Source organism: Mastomys coucha, unplaced genomic scaffold (assembly GCF_008632895.1).
Source record: "Mastomys coucha isolate ucsf_1 unplaced genomic scaffold, UCSF_Mcou_1 pScaffold5, whole genome shotgun sequence".
Lineage (NCBI taxonomy): Eukaryota > Metazoa > Chordata > Mammalia > Rodentia > Muridae > Mastomys > Mastomys coucha.
The window spans coordinates 85,898,134-85,920,880 of record NW_022196911.1 but is presented as its reverse complement, the minus strand read 5'-3'; the positions used below and the strand labels follow the sequence as shown (position 1 = coordinate 85,920,880).

The 22,747-nt window shown below is 46.4% G+C and overlaps 1 protein-coding gene and 1 long non-coding RNA gene across 4 annotated transcripts; one reads left to right on the top strand and one right to left on the bottom strand.

The window, feature by feature from the left end:
• The first annotated feature begins 56 nt into the window (after nucleotides 1-56).
• Pctp (phosphatidylcholine transfer protein) lies at nucleotides 57-21,401 on the top strand. Of its 3 annotated transcripts, none has more exons than XM_031353510.1 (6): nucleotides 61-270; nucleotides 13,549-13,666; nucleotides 15,996-16,075; nucleotides 17,583-17,754; nucleotides 18,821-18,888; nucleotides 20,228-21,401. In XM_031353510.1, the coding sequence occupies exons 1-6, from the start codon at nucleotides 130-132 to the stop codon at nucleotides 20,291-20,293; spliced, it is 645 nt and encodes a 214-aa protein (XP_031209370.1). In that variant the 5' UTR covers nucleotides 61-129; the 3' UTR covers nucleotides 20,294-21,401. The 3 variants fall into 3 exon arrangements, with proteins under 3 accessions (XP_031209371.1, XP_031209370.1, XP_031209372.1); XM_031353512.1 differs by lacking the exon at nucleotides 61-270 and adding an exon at nucleotides 3,489-4,066; XM_031353511.1 differs by lacking the exon at nucleotides 18,821-18,888 and having other exon boundaries at nucleotides 57-270.
• Nucleotides 11,373-13,970, bottom strand: LOC116078350. Its single transcript, XR_004113514.1, has 3 exons — nucleotides 13,781-13,970; nucleotides 11,815-12,146; nucleotides 11,373-11,569 (listed from the first exon to the last, which is right to left on the bottom strand). It is a non-coding gene; the product is annotated as an uncharacterized LOC116078350 (long non-coding RNA).
• Nucleotides 21,402-22,747: the final 1,346 nt, after the last annotated feature.

Genomic DNA, 22,747 nt, shown 5'->3' with positions numbered 1-22,747 from the left:
CCTCTACCAAGTCCCGCCTTCTTTCTTTCCTGCCAATCAGGTTGGGGTCACCTTGTGACCCCGCCCCCGAGCTGTCTAAGGGCCAGTGGGTGACCTGCGCTCCAGGCGCTGTATCCGAGCTGCGGAAGGATGGCGGGGACCGCCTGCTGCTTCACGGACGAGCAGTTCCGGGAGGCTTGTGCCGAGCTCCAGAAACCGGCGCTGACTGGGGCCGATTGGCAGCTCCTGGTGGAGGCCTCAGGCATAACCATCTACCGGTTGCTAGACCAGGTAGCCGCTGACCCGCCCGCTGGAGGAGTTCAGGGGCCTGGGCCCCTGGGTCAGGACTCCCCAAGGGTACTCCAACGCTCTGCAGGAATGACTAGGCTCCTCGGAGCTACTTTACCCCCTGTAGATCTTATGGGGTTGGCAGGTTGTCCGAGCTCAGCCTCAGGTCATTCTTGTGGCTGGACTTCTGAGTTGTTGTTTATGTTTTACTCTGTAGCGTTTGCAAAAAATCAAAAGGCCTGGAAGCAGGGAATTGTATTCAACGGCTCGTGGTTGAAGATGGGGCGAAGGTATCCCGGTCTAGGGTCTGGACTTTCACTAGGAGTGGGTATAACGGGTCCAATACAGGGTTCAGATATTGAACTGGAGTGGCGTGCCTATGGACACGTGGAAGTGTGTGGTTATCTATATTCACAAGACAGAGGCATTTGGCAGCAATCGGCTGATAGACGACAGAAAATGAGTAGTTCGGAAGTTTAGCCCAACTTCAGTCCGTTTGTTTGTTTGGAGAATTGAAACATTGGTCTGTTATGATTCCTAGACCATGCCCTGTGCCTGCAGAGAACTTGTTTCCTTCTGCCAGATGGGTGACGGTGCTGTGTTGGGGTGGGGGAAGGGCCATGTCCTGAGGGCAGGCAGGAAAGAGACAGACAGGACTCAGGGACTGGATGTTCAGAGCTAACCAAGAAGTGACAATAGCAATCCCATCAACTTAGGGACTGTCTTCTGTGTGATGTAATTTTAAGATATATTTAATAATTCGGTTGTGAAATTTCATGCAGAAACAGCGACGGAAGCTGAGGAGGAGTGGAGTTGGTTAAGCATCTTGAGGCATCTTAAGAAGCCTTTGGAACTCAGTAGCTACCCAGGTGGGAGAAACTGGAGGTTTGGCATCAATTGCTTTGCTATAGGCACAAGACCAGAGTGGGATAGCAAAGGAATCTGAATACTGATCTATTATGGTAGCCTTGGATTTCACAGGTGAAGGAAGCAGACTTGGAGGGATGAAGGAACTGTGCCACAGAGGCACAGAGAAGTTCAGGATGGATGCAGTTGGAGGGTTCACAACCTAGTGCAAGACGTTTGTGGAACAAGTTGGATTAGACGGAACTGTGTGAAGGTGGATGACATGTCTAGTCGGCAGAGGTGGACTCCTGTCAGCTGAGGTCACCTGAGCTTCCTCCATGAGGCCACAGTGCACCCTGGATCGACGTAGTTTCACAGTCCGCTGGGGTTGGGGATACTTGGTGAGGTTGGCAATAGGAAATTCTACTGTATGCCTCTGCCATGTCAGGGACTGGAACTTACTGATGATAATTATCAGCCTGGTGGACGGCTTTGTGCTGTGTCCCACTTAAACTTTAGTACACAGAAAGAACCTCTAGCTGGCGTCTTGTCTTTTTGCTAATTGTGCTCCCATGCATCCACGGGGGTGTGTGCTTTTTACCATGTTCGTGTTTTGCTAAAGTTTGGCAGTTAATCACTGCAAGATGAACAAGAGACAAGAGACGACATGCTATACACAACACACAGAACCGACATCCTATTGAGACTTTAACAACTCCCGATGTGAAGGTGGACAGGATACTTTCAGGCAAAATTCCTTCTGCTCTCTCCCTGAGCCTGCGCTTTCCCTGCCAGCCACATAACCAGGCATTTGCTGAGTTGTGTATCAGGCATCAGCACTCCGTCCCTCCCCTTTCTCTTCCGTTTTGAGGTTGGCTTCTCAGCACCTCTCACCTCGTATTGCCTCATCTTTATAACTGGTCCCTTGGCCCTCTGCCTCTTTCTTCACTGTCTCGTATCCCACATGTTCAGCATTTGACAGCAAGTTTGTGATTTTATCGATGTCTTTTTGATGTCACCTTTAGTCACAGAATTACTACCAGTGACTGTGATGGCCAACACTTGCAGCATACTGTTGTATAATCTGGGCACCAAATACTTGACAGATATTGACTTACCCTGTTCTAATGTCACTCCTAGGATAGATGGTATTGATCATCCCCCTTTTACCCATTTGGAAAGGAGCATGTAGAGGAAATGAGTTTGTTGCTTCAAGATTATTATCAACCTCTGAAGCCAGCTGTCTGGTCCCACACTTGTTTCTTAAACCCTTTGTCTCTCTGGACAGGAGGCACAGGTCTGGTAGAATGCTAAGTCTCAGCTCACCTTTTCCTGCAGTGCCTTCCCATTCCCTTGGATGTAGGCCATCCTCTGTACATGAACATGAAGACATCGCAGGTCTAGGAAGGTACATGATATATCTAAGGCTTGGAATTAAAGAGGTGTTAGCAGAGTAATACTCAGACTTTCTGTCCATGAAACCCCTTCCCTATTCTACCTCCTTCATCATCCTTTGGTAGAGTACCTAGAACATAGAATGGATTATCCTGGGAGAGATGGACTGCTGCATTATTAACGTATTGAAAAAGAGACCAAAGGCTGGTTATATACCCATTCAGTAGTTATTGATGCTCTACAGTGACTTAAATGACATGACGCTCTTTAAGATAGTGTCGTTTCTGAAGGTCCCAGTGGCTTGGTTAGGAAGATACTGTGTAGGTTGGTTGGACTAATGGGCTCTTAAGGATCATGCTTAGCATATTCTTGATGGCCTCGAGGTGGCCATTGGTGAGTGACTGCTTGGCCTTCCCTCCTCCACATCAGAGGCTGTTCACTTGAGGTGGTAATCTTGCTGCTCCTTGTGATTTTCCACTTAGCGTCCTTTATTGAAATGAGGATGGAAGGAAGACAAACTGTGCACATATACATGCGGCTGTGATGGGTTTACTATGAGGTCTCGAAAGGATTAAAAACAAATTCATAGACTTTGGAGCATTTTTCAATGTTATACATTACATATAAAGTGAATTTTACCATCTTTTTAAAGTAGATGCAAATGATTCTGAATCCTGCTGTTGGGCAGAGGGGAACTTTTCCTCATTTAATTGTATATATCTGAGACAGAATTTCCTTGGTGGAGCTCTAGCTGGCCTGGTATTCACTGTGTAGCCCAGGTTATCCTGGAACTCTGGATAATCTTTCTGTGTCAGCTTCTCGAGTGCTGGCATTCAGCACTTGGGAGACAGAGGCAGGCATAGGCAGGTGGATTTCTGAATTCGAGGCCAGCCTGGTCTACAGAGTGAGTTCCAGGTCAGCCAGGGCTATACAGAGAAACCCTGTCTCTTAAAACAAAAACAAAAACAAAAAAAAGATCATGTGGGCAAGCACCGCCCTACACACTTTCCTAGGGGGGAACTTTTGATAAGATTTTTATGTGCGTGTGACTCTCCCCTTTATTAAGTCACAACGTGTTCCACATGGGAAGTTCCTTTGGGACCGTCCTCTCCAACATCAAACTTTGGTTTGAACTTTTGAACTCTTGTTTCATCTGGGTAATGGTATAAGCAGTTGAAAACAGGGCAGTGAGGAGCCGAAGGCAGAACCAGTGTCTGTTGTAAAATTGTCTGTCCCTGATGTCCTGGTTAATGACCCCTGGGAGCAAGTGGGGTCCTCTGAGCAGTACTGATAGCAGTCTCTGAAAAGAAGAACAGTAGGCCTCCAGGAGATCTTCCCCAGAGAGATCTACAGTTGTGTCCTGGAGGACTGCGTTACCATGGCAACGGTCACCCACATGGCCTATAGATCTGACTCTGACCCACAGAGGTCACAGCTTTGGTTTAGACAGCTTGCTGGGCTGAAAGGATGCCACTGATGGCTTAGTAGGTCAACTCTATCTAAGCGAAGAGAAGGGACTTCCCTTGTGTGTACTCGTCCTTGGCTGTGCCTCAGCTAGGTGAGGAGCCAACAGTCCTGTCCCAGCGATGGCTCTACCCAGCGATGGCTCTACCCAGCGATGGCTCTACTTGACACCGCTGTCCTTAGGAAGCTATTCCAGGCCCTAGAGGACAGTGAAACCGCATTGATCCAGCTGCACTTGCAGCCGTAGGAAGGAAGCTCAGATGACCTTAGCTGACAGGAGTCCATCTTAGCAGACTAGAAGCTTCATCTGCCATCCCATAGCTGGATCTAATCCAGTTTATACCGCAGACTTTTTTTTTTTTTTTCAACTGCAACATGAGAGACCTCATCTACCTGCTCCTCCTACCCTTCTGGCTAACAGTGGGATGAATAGGAGAGCTCCCAAAGTCAGCATGCTTGCTCACTGAACTGTTCCTTACAAACAAGCAGGGCCAGCCTGTCTACAAGCTGGGCGCCTGTGAGGGTTTCTTTCTGTACGATACAGGGTGGGGTGGGGTGGAGGGCAGCTCTTCTCTTCTCTACCTCCTCCCAGAGCTTACAGAGACAGGTAATAGCCTTTCTTCTCTCTCACGGTGAGTGTGTGGGCATGTTGATCCCACGTATTAGATTTGTGGGGATGGGGTTGTATAGGGAACCCCACTTCTGTTCCCGGGTGTAAGCCAAGCTTTGCTTTCTGCCCAGTCTTTCATCAACCCCTGCTGGGGGCTTGGGTACAGCGAAATGTTTTTCATTTGGTCCTGGAATGCTGAGAAGGGTTGAAACCTCACAGATAAGGATCTGGATGTCCTGGACCCTTGGTCGTAGATGAACCAGGGGAATACTGAACAAAAACTTTCATCTATAAATGTGTCTTTTTAAAAATGTCCCTCTGAATGATTTTAAGCATCAGTTTTCTTGTCTGAAAAATGGGCTAACAGCTAGCCCATCCCTCATGTCATCGTTATGTGAACAGAACAGAACAAGCCATGACAGCCATCAGCTCCTCTGGTGTTCAGAGTGCCGAGAGTGAGCGTCCGCAATCCCTATTTTACCTGGCCACCTGCAACCCTTAGGTCTCAAACCCATTTCAGTTTCTTAGAGAGTTTTGAAATATTACATGGATCTAGCCAGCTGTATTCTTAACAGTCTGTAGCCATCGCAGCTTCATCTTTGACCCCTGACTTCGTCTTGCTGGACATTCTTACTTTTTATTTATTTAGGATTTATTAAGTCCCTTAGAAGGGCTGGAGTTGGTGAGCACCCACAGCCACACAAGGCCACCTTGTCCCCTCGAGAAATGGAAGGGCATTTGGCTTTGAGAGGCCAGGTCAGAGCACACCACAGGGAGCATTTACAGGGATAGAGTGACCGAGATGGACTGCCTTACAGTCAGCGATGTGCGATGTGCGTACAGATAAGCAAACTATCTACTCGTGGGCGTGTCTCTGTCTAGACCAGGTCAGGAGGGTGTGGTGTGGCAGGTTCTATCTTCAGGTGATTATTCTATGTGGGGATTGTGAGGGTCAACTGTAAATAACATTTTGGCAGTTTCTATTTCTCTCATGTAAATTCCTGGCGGTGCCTGCTTTGCTGAGGTCTAATGAGTGTGTTGCTAGCTTTAGCTCTGCCACTGAAAGTAAACTGCATGTCTTTTTCTTGTTTTTTTTTAAAAAAATTCTTAGCCATCCTAAGAAAAAAATCCCCTTAGTGCGGTGTTTGTGTAAGCCATCAACATCAGAATCACATCTTAAAATTTAGTCACCCCAGTGTAGCAGCCAGTGGCCACGGGTTACAGATTCCCGAAAGGAAAGATGGGGCCGAATGGGTAGCACGGGCGAGAGAAGAATGAGACCAAGACAAAATTTCTGATCAAGGCCCAATGTTTATACTTAGGAGTCTGAGTTTATAGAGGGGAGGGGTCCCATCCCCCACTGTGCCAGGATCTTTTGGCCTCCTCAGCATCTTTCCTCTGCATCTTGTTGCTTGGTCTGGAGCTGCTCAGCAGGTGGTGGCTTCTTGAAAGAAGCTGCAGACTCGACAGGACAATAGACTTCACCTAGGTGGGAAGACTCCACCTTAGGCCGGGCTAGTCCACTGTGGTAACGACAAGGTCTGACTCAGCCTGCTTGAGGCTGGGGGCAGGGCACACCCCAGTAGCAGGAGAGATTCTGATGCTTATGTCCCTAAGCTCGGTCCCTGCCTTAGAGCAGGTGATGTGTAGGCTTCCGGGCCCCCAAAATGTGGAGAATTTGTGGTCCTCTGTCCTTCTTAAACTGGAGAAAAGAGATCAAATGTCTATGAATGTCCCCCTTAGACTTCAGCTGCATCAGCTGATGCGACCCTCAAACACATTCTATGAATTGGAAACTCTTCTTTGATCCATTTATGGATATGCAGACAGTGAACTCAGCTCAGCTTCTGGCTCCAAGCCCTTGCTGCCACCACCGTGCCATCCTTTCTGGCTACAGAATTTAGGAGACAGCTCTTAGAGATAACAGTGGGAAATGTGGCGGTGTCTAGCCCAGAAACAGCATCTCAAACACTTTGGCCATCAAGGGTCCTGTTGGGCAAATGCGCCAGACTTAGGGACCCAGGGAGCTTCTAGTGTGAAGTCCATTCTGAAATGTGAATACCCAGGCTTGGCCACTGAGTGTCATCGGTTAACTCTTAGCAAGTCACCTGGTCATTTAGATCATTGGGTCTCCAGTCCCTGCCTGAGGTATAAGATCTTATGTAACGGGCCTTCTTTGAAGCATTAGCATGTGGTTTAGTTACCTTAGTTATTAGCCTGTGGTTTGGATAAAACATGCAGAGGGGGCGGAGCTAAGTGAGACACTCTTGGGGTAGAAGGAGTTGGTGTCAAAAGACTGACACTGTCTGTTTGACCTGAAACTAGTTGTCAGACTTAGGGAAGTCATCCAGTATCTCTGAGTTTCATTTCTTCATATAAAGATGGAGATCACAGCAACTTCCCTGTCTACCTCAAGGACCACACGGATGAGTCAATAAGATCATATCTGTAAAATGGCTCAGAAACTAAACTATGAATGACAAGACAGTTCCTGATAATATTGAAAGAATCATAGCATGCCCAAGTGATTGAAAAACTCCTCCAAACAAACCGTGTGGCTGTCACAGTGACCACTGATGGGTCACCGAGGGAAGCACATGGTGAGAGGCCTATGCCCATTGCTTCTCAGAGGCAAGAGCCTAGATCCTGTCCAGCTTTTGATTTTTTTCCTGAGTTACTTAGTGGAAGGACGTGCATAGTTCTTTGTGCCTCTGCAAAGTTAAATATTAACCATCAATTTAATGCCCACTATAAAGGCCTTCTGAGACCATAGGTAGCTCTACTTTGGGAAGAGGGTAGGGCCCATTTGGCTCATGTGACCACACACTTGACTGGACAAGCAATGTGGGCTCAGTTCTTCAAATATGTGGAGGAAGCATGCATAGGGCATGTGGACGCCTTACAACCTTGGTCTGTGATGTTCTCAAAGCTGACCAGTCTCAATAAAAATGACTACAGTCTCTATCCACGGCTACTGGGCTGGGCTATCATGCAGGGCAGTACATCAGTAGTCCTCCCTCAGAGGTGCTCCCACTCTCTGGAATTCTTTCTCACTTTTCCTTAAGATACTTGCTCTACTCCGTGTTCATGTCCATATTCTTTTTCAGCATAAGCCATGGGTTTGAGGTCGCATTGGAACCAGTGATCATCAATGTAGCTCCCCAACTTATCAAGCTCACTGTGGTGGTTTGAAAGAGCGGTCCCCATAGGCTCATAGGTTTGAATGCTTGGTCCCCACTTGGTGGAAATATTTGGGAAGGATTAGGAGGGTTGGTATTGTTTAAGGAGTCACTTTAACAAGTGTGTCACTGGGGGCAGGCTTTGACATTTCAAAAGTCAAAATGACATTTCAAAAGTCAAAAGCCCAGGACATTTCCATTCCCACCTTCCTCCACCCACCCCACTTTTGGATAAAGGTGTAAGCTCTTACCTACTCTCTGGCACCGTGTCTGCCTGCCTGCATGCTTGTTACCATATCCTCAGCCCCTGTGATGGTAGTGGAGTCATTTTTGAGACTGTAAGTAAACCCCCAATAAACCCATCTGTAAGTTGCCTTGGTCATGGTGTCTCTGCTAAGCAATAGAAAAGTAAGATCCTCACCAAGAGTCCAGAGAGGCTCCATTATTCTCAGAGAACCTCATGGTCCTTTCTCTTCTCCCTTATGCTTTTTAACAATGCTTTGCATTCCTATAGTGGTTTAGGGAAGTTGGACGTAATCACATTGTCTTCCCAGTAGCCTCAAGTTTTAACACTGTTCTGCCATTCTGTTTTAGAGTAATGTGAAATAAAGACTCGATCCAGACCCAACAGGAGAGACTTTCAGGAGCGGGTAGCTCTTGCAACTGGGGTGGGGGTGGGGCGCAGCTCTTTGGCTCTAAGGTATTCAGCATGGTGACAGTTAGGCAAGTGAGTTTCTCTTCTAAACAATAGTATAGAGGGTTAGGGAGAACCATGCATGGGAAATGAAGAGAAAAGATGGCATGATTGGACAAGAGAGCAGAGAGTCCTTTATGCCTGTTCAACCGAGGGAGTGTAGGCTGGCTCAGGGTGGGTAGGGTGGGTCAAAGGTCAGGGCCTTGAATCGAGGAGAAAAATCCATTCAGTTTGGTTAACAAATATTTTCCTTTGGTTGATCAGTGAGGAGAGGCAGCCCAGCTAATGGTTTATGAAGCCAAGAAATGGACTTTGGAGGGGGATCTGCTCTTTTGAGTCTGTCCTGCCATGTGGAGAAATGATTCTTTGTTATTTTGCATTTCCTTTGTAGTAAGCATATTATATACCAAGAAGGATGGAGAGTTGGGATTTTAAGTGTTTCTTTCTTGTGTGTGTTTACACACATCCACAGGTGTACCTATCTATTTATTTATATTTGTGTGTGCCCACATGTTTACATGTGCATGCAGATGCCCATGGAAGACTGAAGAGGATGTTGGATGCCCTGGAACTGGAGTTGTAGGAAGTTGCGTGCTGCCCAGTGTGGCTGCTGGGAACTTAACCCACGTGTTCTCAAGAACAGCAAGCACTCTTAACTGCTGAGCTGTCCCTCCAGCCTTCCATCCTGTATTTCCAAGGATGCTGAGGATACAGGCTTATGTCTTGATGCTTACATGGCTCTGTCCCTCCCGCCTTCCATTGTATTTCCAAGGATGCTGAGTTCTCCTTCTCTCCTTCCATCCTGTATTTCCAAGGGTGCTGAGCTGTCCCTCCAGCCTTCCATTGTATTTCCAAGGGTGCTGAGGATACAGGCTTATGTCTTGATGCTTTCATGGCTATTTTTCTTTAAACTTTCACTGTTTCCTAATTATCAAAAGTTTCAATAAACTTCTGCAGTGTCAGTGAGCACCATTTTGGAGCAATTAAGATTGCTTTTAGGAGCAAGTAAGAAAAAAAAAAAACTGGACTGAGGATGCCCTAAATCAAGCTACCCTTTTGTCTTGCATAACTAATAACTCAGACATCTGTAGATACCAGCTTAGCGGACCCATCCTGCCAGAAACTCTGAACCTTTCTCCTCTGCTGTTTATTTGTTGCTTTTTCAGTTCCAGAAGAGTTGGCACAGACCCAAATATTGGGTCCCCATTCAGAGCAGGGAGAGAGTGTCACTCGGATGCTCTCCAACACAAGAGACTAGAACAGTCAGTAGCCATTCACATGCTCATGGGGCTCTCCCAGAAGGGAGGAAGTGGGTGTTCACTGTTATCAACCAACCTTGGTTCTTCCGGCACCTGTATTCCATAAATGATACTGGCTAATTCACTGCCATCCACATAACCTTTTAATATTTGAAGTGTAGGGAGCGGTCTTAGAAATGGAGCATTAGACACCCAGTATGGTTTGCTGTAAATGGGGGACGTGAGAGATTTTTAGAGGTAGCTGTGGGAGATTTCAGGAAAATCAAACATCTCTTGCTTAAACATATTTGGAGTTATTTATTACATTGTTGGTAAGCTTGAAAAAAATATCGGAAACAAAAATTTTCCAATTATTTGTAAATATAATTTTTTAAAAGGCCTGCTATGTTGTTAATATAAACGCCAGTCAAATAAAACTAAGCATTGTGTTTTTCCGTTTCAAATTGTAAACAGTAGTACTTAATCCCAGAGAGCTGCTCCTTGCTGGTCTGGTGTATAAGTTTCCTAAATATTTGAAAAGTCGGCAAACAGCCCTTGGATGTTAGTGCTCCTAACACTCATCTCTGGAAAACTTCCCTATTGAAAAAATGAACTAGGATTGTGAACAGAGGGTTATATGATCATTTTGGAAATACTCATTTCTATAAAAATATTCTGAAATGGACTTTCCATACTCTCAATACACTATTAAATGAAAGAATAATTCTAGCTGTTGATACCACATCATATCCATTCGTTTCATGAAGGCAAACACCTGCTCCCTTGAAAGAAATACTATCAACTATGATTAGTAGATACTTAGGAACTGTGAGGTTACATGTCACTTATTAAGTAGTTCTTCATAATGTCTTCAGACTTCCTACAATGAATATAGATAGTTTTTTCAATGATTAAAAGAATCACTTTATCTTTTAAAGGATGAAGTAAAAATGAGTATGTTTGCTGGATGCATTTAGAAATCATTAGTGGGAAAGTGCTTTTGATCCTGGAGTTTGGGCCGGGCTATGGAGCTCAGCAAAAGTGGGAAGGAGAAGCCGGGCGGTGGTGGCACACGCCTTTAATCCCAGCACTTGGGAGGCAGAGGCAGGCGGATTTCTGAGTTCGAGGCCAGCCTGGTCTACTGAGTGAGTTCCAGGACAGCCAAAGCTACACAGAGAAACCCTGTCTCGAAAAAACAAAACAAAACAAAACAAAACAAAAAAACAAAAAAGTGGGACGGAGAAACCAGGAAGGGGGCAGGCAGCGAGGGACCTGCTCCTCAGGGGTGGTATTTCTCAGTCCTGATGCAATGGGAGGGACTAAAGGAAGCCATCACAGTAGTTCATTCTTCTGTGTTCATGCAGGCTGTGTAGGTCGTTTTATTTTTCTCTTGGACTTTCTGGTCCTCTCTGTGATATCAATAGAATCAGGGTCGCGGAAGGTTGTAACTGCATTGAGGAAGAGCCGGGACCTAGTCTAAGAAAATGGTTTGTTTTAATTTTTGTTAGATATCCACAGTAAATCATGGAAGGTCCCACCCCATGGTCATTTTCTTAACACAGAGGAATCCTGGTTTTGGTGACCATATGTAGAAAACAGGACTTCTGTTTTCTCAAAGGACTCACCCATTCTCATCCCCCCCCCACACCCTTGATCAAAACGCACCTGTGGTGGTCTGGATGGGTATATATGAGGAAGCCCTCCCCTTGCTCCTTTCTGTCAGTCCAGTGGGGACAGGCTGAAGCTGTTTTTCCCCTGAGGCCTTTCATCAGCACCTCAGGGCATCAATCCATGCTGAGATATACCGGTCTTCAAATTCAGTGAGATACCATTGGCTTGTGGGAGACTCCTGGCATCAACCCATATGCCTGTACAGCTGGCACATCACCATAGATTCACTTCTAGTTTCACCACTCTCTCTCTCTCTCTCTCTCTCTCTCTCCCTCTCCCTCTCCCTCTCCCTCTCCCTCTCCCTCTCCCTCTCCCTCTCCCTCTCCCCCCTCTCTCTCTCCCCCCTCCATCCCTCCCACTCTCCCTCCATAAACTGGGATACGGTTTGTTATGTTAATGGCGTCCCAGTTGGAAGCTGCTCTTTAGAAGGCTCTCCCAAGGCTTTCTTACAGTTTCCTTGGGTTCCTGGGCTTTAAGATGCTTCTTCAGTGAGTAGTTAGTGGAACCCAAGCCTTCTCTAAGGCTGTGTTTTATCCCCTGGCTTATCTCTCCTTCACTTTTGTCCAGTCGTTGCTTTTGTCCCTTAGTGCATCCTCTTCACACCAGCGGCTCTAAGCTAGACCAGGCTCAGGGAGTTGTTGCCGTTGAACCCACTGCAATGCGTAGTGGGGCCGCCTGGAGCCTAGAGTCCTCACAGATGAGGATGTGGTGTGGCAGGAGAAGGGAGGAACTCACTTGTCCTTGTAATTTAGAGACTGCCTTTGTCTAAACAGCAGAACCACCTGTTTCAACATGATTTGAAACACACAGCTGTTCTCCTTTTAGTCTCCTTGCTCAGTAAAATAAAATAAACAAAAACATATAACTCCCTCCCCACACACACACACCCAAATAAAAACCATTGAAAAACTCTTGTAAAGGACTTCACAAGATGCATTGGTTTCATTGTGCTCTGTGGATATGGAGAATATACCGCTCCCTCAGAACTCTGACTGCCTATGGAACATGGATGTATATCTGGTACTGGGAAATCAACCAGACTAAAGTAGAACTCTTGCTCACTCCAGTAGCTCACAGCGCCCCCCGCTTTCCAGTTTCTTCTGTGTTAGTGCGCTCCACTCCACTCTCTATCCTACCATGTCCAGCAATGGTTAGCTGAGTTCTCCTTGATGATCTAGTTCCCTCCCCTCATTCTTCCAGCAGTAATTCCTAGTGGATTTACCTTTCTGGTATTCCCATCATTGATGGTAGCTCCCTATTTCTGTTGCTATTATCTGGATTAGTGTACTGGGTTTTATTTCTCTCTCTCTCTCTCTCTCTCTCTCTCTCTCTCTCTGTCTCTCTCTGTCTGTCTGCCTCTCTCTCCTTTCCTTCTTCCTTCCTTCCATTCATCTACCCATCCACCTATCCTACATCCTGGCCAAAGTTTCCCTTCCCTGCTTTTCTAGTCTCTCCTGCCCCTCCCCCTTCTCCTCTCTTTCTCTTCAGAAAAGGGCAGGTCTCCAGTAGATTTCAACTAGGCATGAGTGCGCTGAGTTTTAAAGGTCATTTCTGTTCCTCTATGGTGTTATTCTTTACCAACTCAAAAGCTTTTGCAATCTTAATTAGATCTGGCCCAAACTATCCTTAGTCATATCTCTGTCAACATCTCTGTCAACAATCCTCCTTTGGTTTTCCAGAGCAACGAGAATCAAAGCTTTACTCTTACCATGGTTTTCAATGTCTTTGGTATCTTGACTCTTTAATGTCTCTAACCTCAGCTCCTACTACTCTGTGTTCTAGACTTTTCTCTTTGATCACATTAGTCTATCAATTACTCTTACCAGGAGTAGCTTTCTTTATTTCCCAACAGTTGGTCCTTCTGACATTTAGAACATGGTATCCTGCTAAATCTTGGGAAGTGGTCCCAATGGCCTTTTCTACCTATACTGTTGACATGGGTCTTCCACAAAACACTGTTTCCCATGTAACTCTTCTTATGTCCTACTTTAATCATCTGGCTAATGCTTATGACTAGTCCCTCCACCAATTCCTACAGCTTTATATAAGTCCTACCTCCTCCTGTAATGTGGTCACCAAGACCCCAGAAGAGATCAGTGTTTGTTGTGGTTGAACCCCATCGCTAGCTGTTTTGTATGTGATCTCTGCTGTCAACAAATTGATCCCCCCACTCTGTTTCTATAGCCAAGTGGACTTTATGAGTATAAGGTGTTGGGTGTCCTGGAAGGTTGCTCGCCATCCCTACTCGCAGACGTTTACATGGACTTAGACTACAGAAAAAAATGGGACCAGTATGTGAAAGGTGAGTGATGGCTTGCGTAAGTTAAACATGCTTAGAGAGTTAATCTACTTTTGACTAATTTAGTCTTGTTATACTCAAGGCTATAGCGTGGCCTTCTCGACTTCCAGTACTCACCCTGACCAGTCTTCCATTTGTCCTCATGGTTGCTTTGCCCTACTTCCTGAGCTGTGCTCACACACATAGCTTGATTGCCATGGAAGCCTTCTCAGAAGACAGGCATCCAAAATTCCTTTTGGAAATTGAATCAGAGATCTCCAAACGAGCAAGGGCCCAGACCTGTGAGGAAGTGAGAGAGTAGGAGTGGGAGTGGCTGAAGGGCGCTGGAGGTCCAGGAAGGGGCAAGAAGGAAGGCACAAAGCAGCCTGATCAGAAGCCACTGGCAGGTGGTGGTGCTGGGCGGTGATGTTCTCTGACCCTCCTCCTCTATAGTAAACTGAGAACATTTCATGGCCCATGGCAGGGACTGGATCTACCGCCGACATTGTCTATATAGTGGAGAGAAACACTGAGCTGGAAAACATTAAACAGGGGGCCCCCTACATCTTAGAGAAGTGTCCCTGTCACTCAGCCACTGTAGAAAGAGACTTGCATTGTGAACCCAGGGCAAATGAAGTGGTTAGTCAAGACTACTGCAGGTATCAGAGGCACCCCCATCAGGATGTTTCTTCAGCTCTAGCCTGTGCACCTCTGTATTGACCCAATTCTCAGGCAGATTCCTGTCCCTTGTGAACGTGCCCTCCAGAAGACACATATTCTAATCGTGCAAATAACTCCAGGAAAGAGTCACACTTTCCGGATAAAGTCAGCCAGGGTGCCGGGACTCACTCTTCTGCAGCTCATCTCAAAACGACTGCTTATTTTGTGACTCCTGGACGTGGGATCAGGCAGCTTCATGTTCTCACCTACTCCTCTTCATTAGGGAACGGCAGCACACGTGCTGACATGGGTCAGGAGCCGATGACTCCATCCCCCTCTCCCCAGCAGCCATAAGCAATCATGTGACACACACTTTGCCAATAGATGCCTGGGTGGGTCCTGCTTAGAAAAGAGCCCTGTGAGGAAGCAGACGGCCTATAAAACCCCCTTTGTTCATATCAGCTAAGGCACCTGTCTTTAAAAAAAAAAAAAGAAAAGTAAAATGAATAAATAAAGTGATGAGGGCACAAAAGGAAAAGAAAAGAAAGTGCAGAACCTACTGCCAGTTGTTTACACTGTGGCTTCTGGTGCAGTGGGAGCGCCAGCTGTTTACACTGTGGTTTCTGGTGCAGTGGAAGCGGTTATTAGATTTGCTAGGACAATCAGGAAGTCCTGACTATACTGCTTTTTGGGTTTTAGGAGTACCCAAGAGTCTTGTGACCCACTGGGCCTAAAAAGAACACACTAAGGCCCTGGTCATCCAATCATCATAGTCATGTCTTGCTCCTTTTCCAAGCCCTGAAATCGCTACTTTACCTACTTAAACCTCATAGTAGAGAAGGGTAAGGCAGGGGGTGGGGTGGGGGGAGTAGAGGGAGGGGAGAGGAGGCAACATGTTGAGGAGGGGCAGCAGCATGAATGCTGAATGCACAGAGGCAACAGGCCCACTCATCCCTTCCCTTCATGACTGTCCTTACTGCCCTGTGACAGCAAGGGGCCTCAAAGCTCCCTGATCAATGGTCTGTTTCTGATGGAATTCTTCTAAATGCTACATGTACCCTTCACATCTCACCACAGGTCACTTGATCCTCTTAGATGGGAGCCTACCACGCAGGCTAAGCATATGCCCGCTCTTCAGTTCTTTTGCTCTCTCTCCTCCAAGAGGAGGAACATTAAGGGAATTTGGGTACTGAAGCTGTGGGCAAATGGTTAGAGGAAAGAAGCAAGAAACCCAGGGTTAACCATAGTTCAGCCATGTTCCAGCTATTTGAGAACATGCCTCTCTGTGGGCCTTTTGTTTCCCAGATGCCATGAACCTATACATGCTAGACTGTGACTTCTGCCGCGGCTGGCTAAGTGCTGGGAGGCAAACCTTGATGGTACTCCTGGAACTCTAGTGACATCTGGTGGTTCACCTGCTTTAAAGCTCCTGGTTATTCCTTGATACCCGGTTCCTCATATTCTATCCCAGCATGCTGTTGGTACAGGTGTTTGGGGCTTATTTAGGATTTCTGTATTTATATGTCCTCTAGACCATCTAGCAAGCTTTCAATGATACTAAGTATACTTTTGTTTCAAAAAAAAATAGTTCTATGTCTGGTGATTTAAGGGTTTGCCACACACTGAGGCTAAATAGACTCCGTGAAGCCACCGGACTTTTGCAGGTCCATTAACCTTTTGTGTTCTCCTTCAGAACTCTATGAGAAGGCGAGTGATGGACAGATGGTGGCGTACTGGGAAGTGAAGTACCCTTTCCCGCTCTCCAACAGAGATGTATCCTTTCCGCCCAGCACTCTGTTCTCTGTCCCTCTTGGTGTGCCGGGTTCCTCAGCCGCCGCCCTTACACAGGGATCCACTGACGTCACAGCAGTTGTGGACAACACTCTCTTGGATTCTGGTGGGACCATATGCTAATGCTGGAGCTTCTTGTGTGACTTTCCAAGACTTCAGAGTGTTCTTTCTGGGTGTGGCCGCTTAGGACCGGAACCACACCCAGAGTCACTGGAAGGTGACCTTCAGAGAAAGTGTCAAAGATGGAAATTGATGAGCCTTACAATTGGGGGAACAGTTTATGAAGAGTGTCAGTCCAGGCCTTTTGATCTCATAGAAGAGCAGGTGGGGCCCATGAAAGTGAGCTAGCAGGCAGACAAACTGATAGGACAGAGGAACCAGGCCTCACCTCTTTGTTTCTAACCTCTCTTCAGCATGGTCTTCTTGACTGCTGTCTTTGACACTGGGTGCAGGATTTTCCTCTCCATTTCTTTGTTTATAAAGTAAAGCAGTTGACTTAAATATAGGGAGTTTTCCCTCACATCTAAGCATATTGATTATTGTTGCTGTGAACAGATTGCTGCCCTGATAATATTGTCCATCCAAGGACAATGGAAAGTATAATGATTTGTATAGAAGAAGATATCACAGTGAAACCTATCATTTTGTACATTGATTTTAGAATTACTAGAAAGTAAAGATTGAAGTGTTTTGTTGTTGTTGTTGTTGTTGTTTTGTTGTTGGTTGTTTGTTTTTGTTTTGTTTTGTTTTGGTTTTGGTTTTTTGGTTTTTCTAGACAGAGTTTCTCTGTAGAGCCCTGGCTGTCCTGGAACTCACTCTGTAGACCAGGCTGACCTCTCTGGGACTAAAGGCATGCCCCACCACTGCCCGGCAAGATTGAAGTTTTTAAAGATGTTGTGATCTTTGATGGAATAGTGCTACCGACCTTGGGAATGTTTTGTGCACACTTACAGAGGTGGCATCGTTTTGCTGTTCTTGGTCAACCAGTGTTAACTCAAAGAGCACACCTGCCTAGTAGAACTCGAGGTATCTGTAAGTTTTCCTACAGTTGACACAGATATCTTCCATGTGTAGAGGTCTGTGCTTACAGCTGCAGATGAGACAATATCTATGGGTGGATGCACTTTCTGTCTAGTGTTCTTCTGCCCCTGGATTTCTCTAATGTCCTGAACATCCCAGCCTATGGACCTGAGAGTGTTTGATGAACTTCCCCAGGACTACAGCTAAGTGAACGGTGCTCTCCATGTGCCTTCTTGGAGAAAGAAGGAATGTGACCCTTGCATAAGGGAGCGCTCAAGGCATCTGTTCACAGCTAGGTAACAGGCACTCTCCAGTGAGAATTACCACTGGTTGTGAAGCTCAGCTCCACAGGGAAAGTGGGCATTCCCCAGAAGGGATCAGACGCTAAGTGGAAGGTGCAGAGCCATCTCCCATTGCCACCAATGTGGGCTGCCCTTACGCTGGCGTCATTCCTTGACTGGCTGTGCAGTACGTCTACACCCGCCAGCGGCGAGACCTGGATGTGGACGGGAGGAAGATCTACGTGGTCCTGGCCCAGAGTGTCTCTGCGCCTCAGTTTCCTGAGAAGTCTGGGGTAATTCGAGTGAAGCAGTACAAGCAGAGCCTGGCGATTGAGAGCGATGGCAAGAAGGGGAGCAGAGGTAAAGCCCAGGGTGCGGGTCAGCAGCTAGCCAGTCTGACCGGAATGGGAGGCAGTGTAGCTACACAAGCTTATCTAGCGAATGTAACCATGGCCTGGGAACAAAGGAGATGTGACGTCAGCACGTGGGAGCGTCTCCACCCACATCCCAGATTGGCTAGGGCTCAATGTAGATGTTTCAATCTGACCCCGTTCTTTTTGTTTGTTTGTTTACATTTATTTATTTTATTCTTTCATGCACATGAGTGTTTTGCCTACGTGTGTTTCTGGCCTGATGTCTGTAGAAGTCAGAAGAAGGCATCATATCCCCTGGGACTAGAGTTACAGGTGGTTGTAAGCCACCGCATGGGGGCTGGGAATTGAACCAGGATCCTCCTTAAGAGCAGTGAGTGCTCTTTAAAAGCTGAGGCAACTCTCCAGCCCCACACACCAACCATTCATTCTTTATTGTCCAAATGAAATCAGAACATTGAAACCCTCAGGTTGAGAAAGAGTTGCTTCGGGCTTATCCTGTAGCTATAGGGACTGAGCCTAGGTGGATTGGCAGGTGTGGATTGAAGGATCCAGCTCTCACAAACACAAGGCCAGAGACTCAAGAGCATTGAGCTCCAGTTCCCAAAAAGGAAAACAAGGGGCATCCGAATCTGCCATACTGGCATGAGTGCGGCCTGTGCCAAGCAAAAAATGTGAACCCTAAGTCTGAGGCTTGTTAAGTCTGTCTTCTCATTCTTCTGAGCCTTTATTTCCTCTCATATGCTAACTGTCAGGTCCTTGGGGTTGTTTGGATAATGGTGATGTGCAAACATCTAGCATTCATTCATCAGGTGTCTGAGAAAGCACAGCCAAGTGTTTCCCTGGCAGCATTTTCAACAATGCTCCTGTCCGTAGCCACAAGGCAGGTCCGGGCAGTTCACTTGCTCCTTCCTCTCTACTGTCTGGGCCCAAATCGGAAGACAGGTTTGCAGGGCTTTGTTATTGTCTTTTTCCAGCCCCCACACTCCCATGCCCCCACCCCCACCGCCCCACCCCCTCCGCCTCCTTCTGAATTGTCTTTTCTTCTCTTTTAGTTTTCATGTACTACTTTGATAACCCAGGTGGCCAAATTCCGTCCTGGCTCATTAACTGGGCTGCCAAGGTGAGATCCCAGGAGTCAGGCAGTGGGGAGCCTGTGTTTGACAAATGTTGACTTAGCCCGTCGGTTGTCACGTTGAAGAGACACATTGTCCCCGGGGTAATGGGAGTCTTTTATGAAGAGCTTGGTTGAGTGACTTGGTGAAAATTGGAGTGGCCAACACCCAGGATGGAGGCTAAGACATAGGACAAAGAATCTGTTAGCCAGGAATGTCAGCCCTTCCCTGCTGGTGGCCACAGACCCTCCATGATCACTCTCTGGAACTGCCAGACAGAAGGCTGCCCCTTGTAGGGACTACAGTGTTTTCAGTATCTGCTTATGAGACAGTCAGACCTTACTTAGAGACAGGCCAGACCCCTCCCTGGCCTGAAGGAAGCCTCTAGTTTTGTTGTCCTTGCTTTTCTTCATTCTCTAAGGCCAGGGAATGGCGGTAATGGCCCAGGTCACTATAGGCTGCCACTCTTAGGATCCTGCATCACTGTGACAATTCAGCAGGCTTTGTGCAGGTCCTGTGGTGAACTCCAGAGCTTGTGGGAAAGTAAGAATGCCTATGGGTGTCAGAGGCACACAGAGCAATTCTGAAACTGGGCTCTGTTACCAAATGTCTTCTGTTAGTTAGGGAAGCTCCAACTTCCTACGTTTTTGAAAAAACCAAAGATAAATAATGCCCCCTGCATGGAGTTGAAGTCAGTGAGACACTGTTTTCACAAAGTCTTGCACAGGGCTTGACACTGAATAACACACCCCAAACACCATTTTTTAATACAGTAAAGCAAGCCCTTCCACTTCTTTAAGAAAGTATCTAGCAATCTAATTCCTGACTCCCGATTTGCTTTGTAATCCCAGTCTTTTGTCTCATTTCAAGTTTTTTCTTTTCTTTTTTTTTTATTATTTTTAAGAAATTATACAACTATGTGGATGGGGATGTGCGCATATCTGCCTGCAGGGTCCAGAGAGGTGTTGGAGCCCCTGGAGCTGGCATGATAGGTGGCTGTGAGCTGCCTGCCATAGGTGCTGGGAACTGAACTCAGACTCATCACAGGAAAGGCATGTGCTTTAGGTGCTGAGCCATATCCCTCGCCTTTCTTCTTTCCTTTTAAATAAATAATTATTTCAAAAAGAGCTCCGTAGTTTTTATTAGCAGAAGTCAAACCGAAGACCCTGCCTTTGAAGCAGCCGCCTGTCTGCTCTGGGTCTTACCTTCGGCCATTTTCTGTGACAGCATGATGTTGAAATCAGGTCAGGGGCCCCATTTCTTTGATTACCCCCAAACCTGTTGTTCTTCTCTGCCATAGTCCAGAGAATGAGGAACACCTAGAAACATAGTCTTTTTCTTTTGCAGAATGGAGTTCCAAACTTTTTGAAGGACATGGTGAAAGCGTGTCAGAACTACCACAAGAAAACCTAAGGAGGAGACTGGGACCCCGGCATCCATGAAAGACATCTCTGGATGTGCTACATCAGCTGAGGGTCTCCCTTCCGTTCACACTTTCCATCTTCAAAGTACTACACATTCCCCAAGTTTGCCTCTGTCCAGCTCCTTTGCTCCTTCTTCCCCACTGGTCATACTCAGAACTTGCTACCTTCTTCCACTATTGAATGGGGGCCCATGCTTGTTTATGTTTCATTAGGGAAATCCTTAGTGGGGAAAAGGAGCCATTCTGTTGTGCCATTTTTGGGGGGAATGAGTGAGAGGAAGAAACACGACAAGATATAAGAGCAGCCTTTCTTGGAAAGCAGGCTCACTTCAGCACTCTCTCTTGCAACTAGAAAAGTGGCCTTTGGTCCACAGTTGGCCTTCCATATTGGAGTACTGGAGATACAGTGATGCCTGTTCTCTTGATGCCTCACTGACTCGGATAGGGTGGGATTTGAGATGACGAGCAAGTGTGGCTGCGTTCCTACTTGGAACACAGGATCTAGTAGGTGCTGTGATACCAGACCACTCTGAGGAGTGTCCCAGGTCTGACTGAGCACACGCTGAGATGACCAAGTGTTCCTCATTGCCACATCTGGAGTTTTCCTTTCCCATAATCCACTGAGAAAGCGCTCCCTACACCTCTCGAGCTGTGCATTTAACTGCAAGCCTAAGGCTCCAGAGCTAGCTTGTGCAGAGCCCGATGACAGTGTCTGCCTATGTACCAAGGTGACTTACTTTCCATTCTAGAGTGCTGGGAGATGTTGAAGGGGCAATAATGGTTTACAGAGGAGTGAAACTGGAGTAGTGATTTGATGTGCTCTTTGCCTTTTCCTTAGGAATTCTACCTCTTCAAGACAGAGACTCTCAGAACTCTGCGTTTGAGCCTCAGTCTTTTGTAGGAAAATCTATTCTGTGGCCAAGACACAGCCTTAATGATCTCAGGGAAAAGTTGTAGTCACTCTGTGCAAACCTTGATTGACAGATATGGAAACTCAGGATGCAAAAGGCAGTGGAAAGGGATCCCTTAGAGTGTGTGTTCTTTCTGGGAAGAAAGTTGTGTTCTGTGAATAAACACAGTGACTTATGTTTCTCTGTGTACTGTCTCCCTCTTACCTTTCTTTCTTTCTTTTTCTTTTTTTTAAATTTCTTTATTATTATACATAAGTACAATGTAGCTGTCTTCAGACACACCAGAAGAGAGCGTCAGATCTCATTATGGGTGGTTGGGAGCCACCATGTGGTTGCCGGGGTTTGAACTCAGGACTCTTGCCTGCTGAGCCATCTCACCAGCCCTCCCTCTTACCTTTCTTTATGGAAGAAAGGAATTAGTCTCTTCTGTTTGCACTGACACCTGGCCCAGCTAAAGACTAGAGATAGGGAGAGAGAAAGAGAGGGGAGGAGGGAGGGATGGATGAACAGACAGGCAGACAGAACATTTGTGGCTAGAGAGATGCCTCAGCTGTTTATAATGCTGACTACTCTCTCAGGTGACTGGTTTAGGTTTAGGTTGCCAACACACAAATGGCAACCCATCACTTTCCATATAACTTGAGTTTCAGGGCATTTGACACCCTCTGCTGGCTTCCACAGATACTACATGCAAACCATGCCCTTACGGACATGCGCACAAAACACCCAGTACATTTAAATAAATCAGTTTTTTAGGAAGAGAGAATTTACAGCTCAGTTACATTCAAGGTCACATGTATTTGACTTCTGGGAGGAACCAGTAAAGTGCTTAAATTAACTTAAAAAATCAGCTCTGTTCTTCAATTGATCTAAATTTGATGGTAGGGTTGGTACTAATAGCAGGAAAAAAGGCTCATGCCAAGCAAGGAAGAAAGGAAGGAAGGAGGAAGGGAGGGAGGGAGGAAGGGAAGGAGAGAGGGAAGGAGGGAGGGAAAGAGGGAGGGAGGGAGGGAAAAAGGAAGATTTCTTGTCAACGAACACAGCTTCTCTCTAATTTAAACTTTATGGCATATGCCTGTTGACCCTGGGAATAAGATTATACAAGTAAATGAATGCTTCATAAAATTGCCATTAAAATGCCATTATCAATAAGTGGCTGGTATTTGATTTTAGAAATAGGGGAACTAATTGTCATATACTGTGAGTGTAAGTTGACCCCTGAACAGACCCTTTGAGATGTAAATGAAGATCACAGCTTTTGAACCGGATAGACACAAAATGGTACCACTTAAACCAATTCTTTTTTTTTTTTTACGAGTATTTTTCGATTTATATTACTGTTTTGCTTGCATGTATCTGCACAGCATTTGTGTGTCTGGTGCCCATGGAAGCCAGAAGAGGGCATGGGATGCTTTGGAACAAATGTCTGTGAGTTGCCACCTAGATGGTGGGAATCAAATCTGAATCCTCTGGAAAGAGTAGCCATTGTTCTAACCACTGCATTATCTCTCCAGCCCCCGGAGACCATTTCAT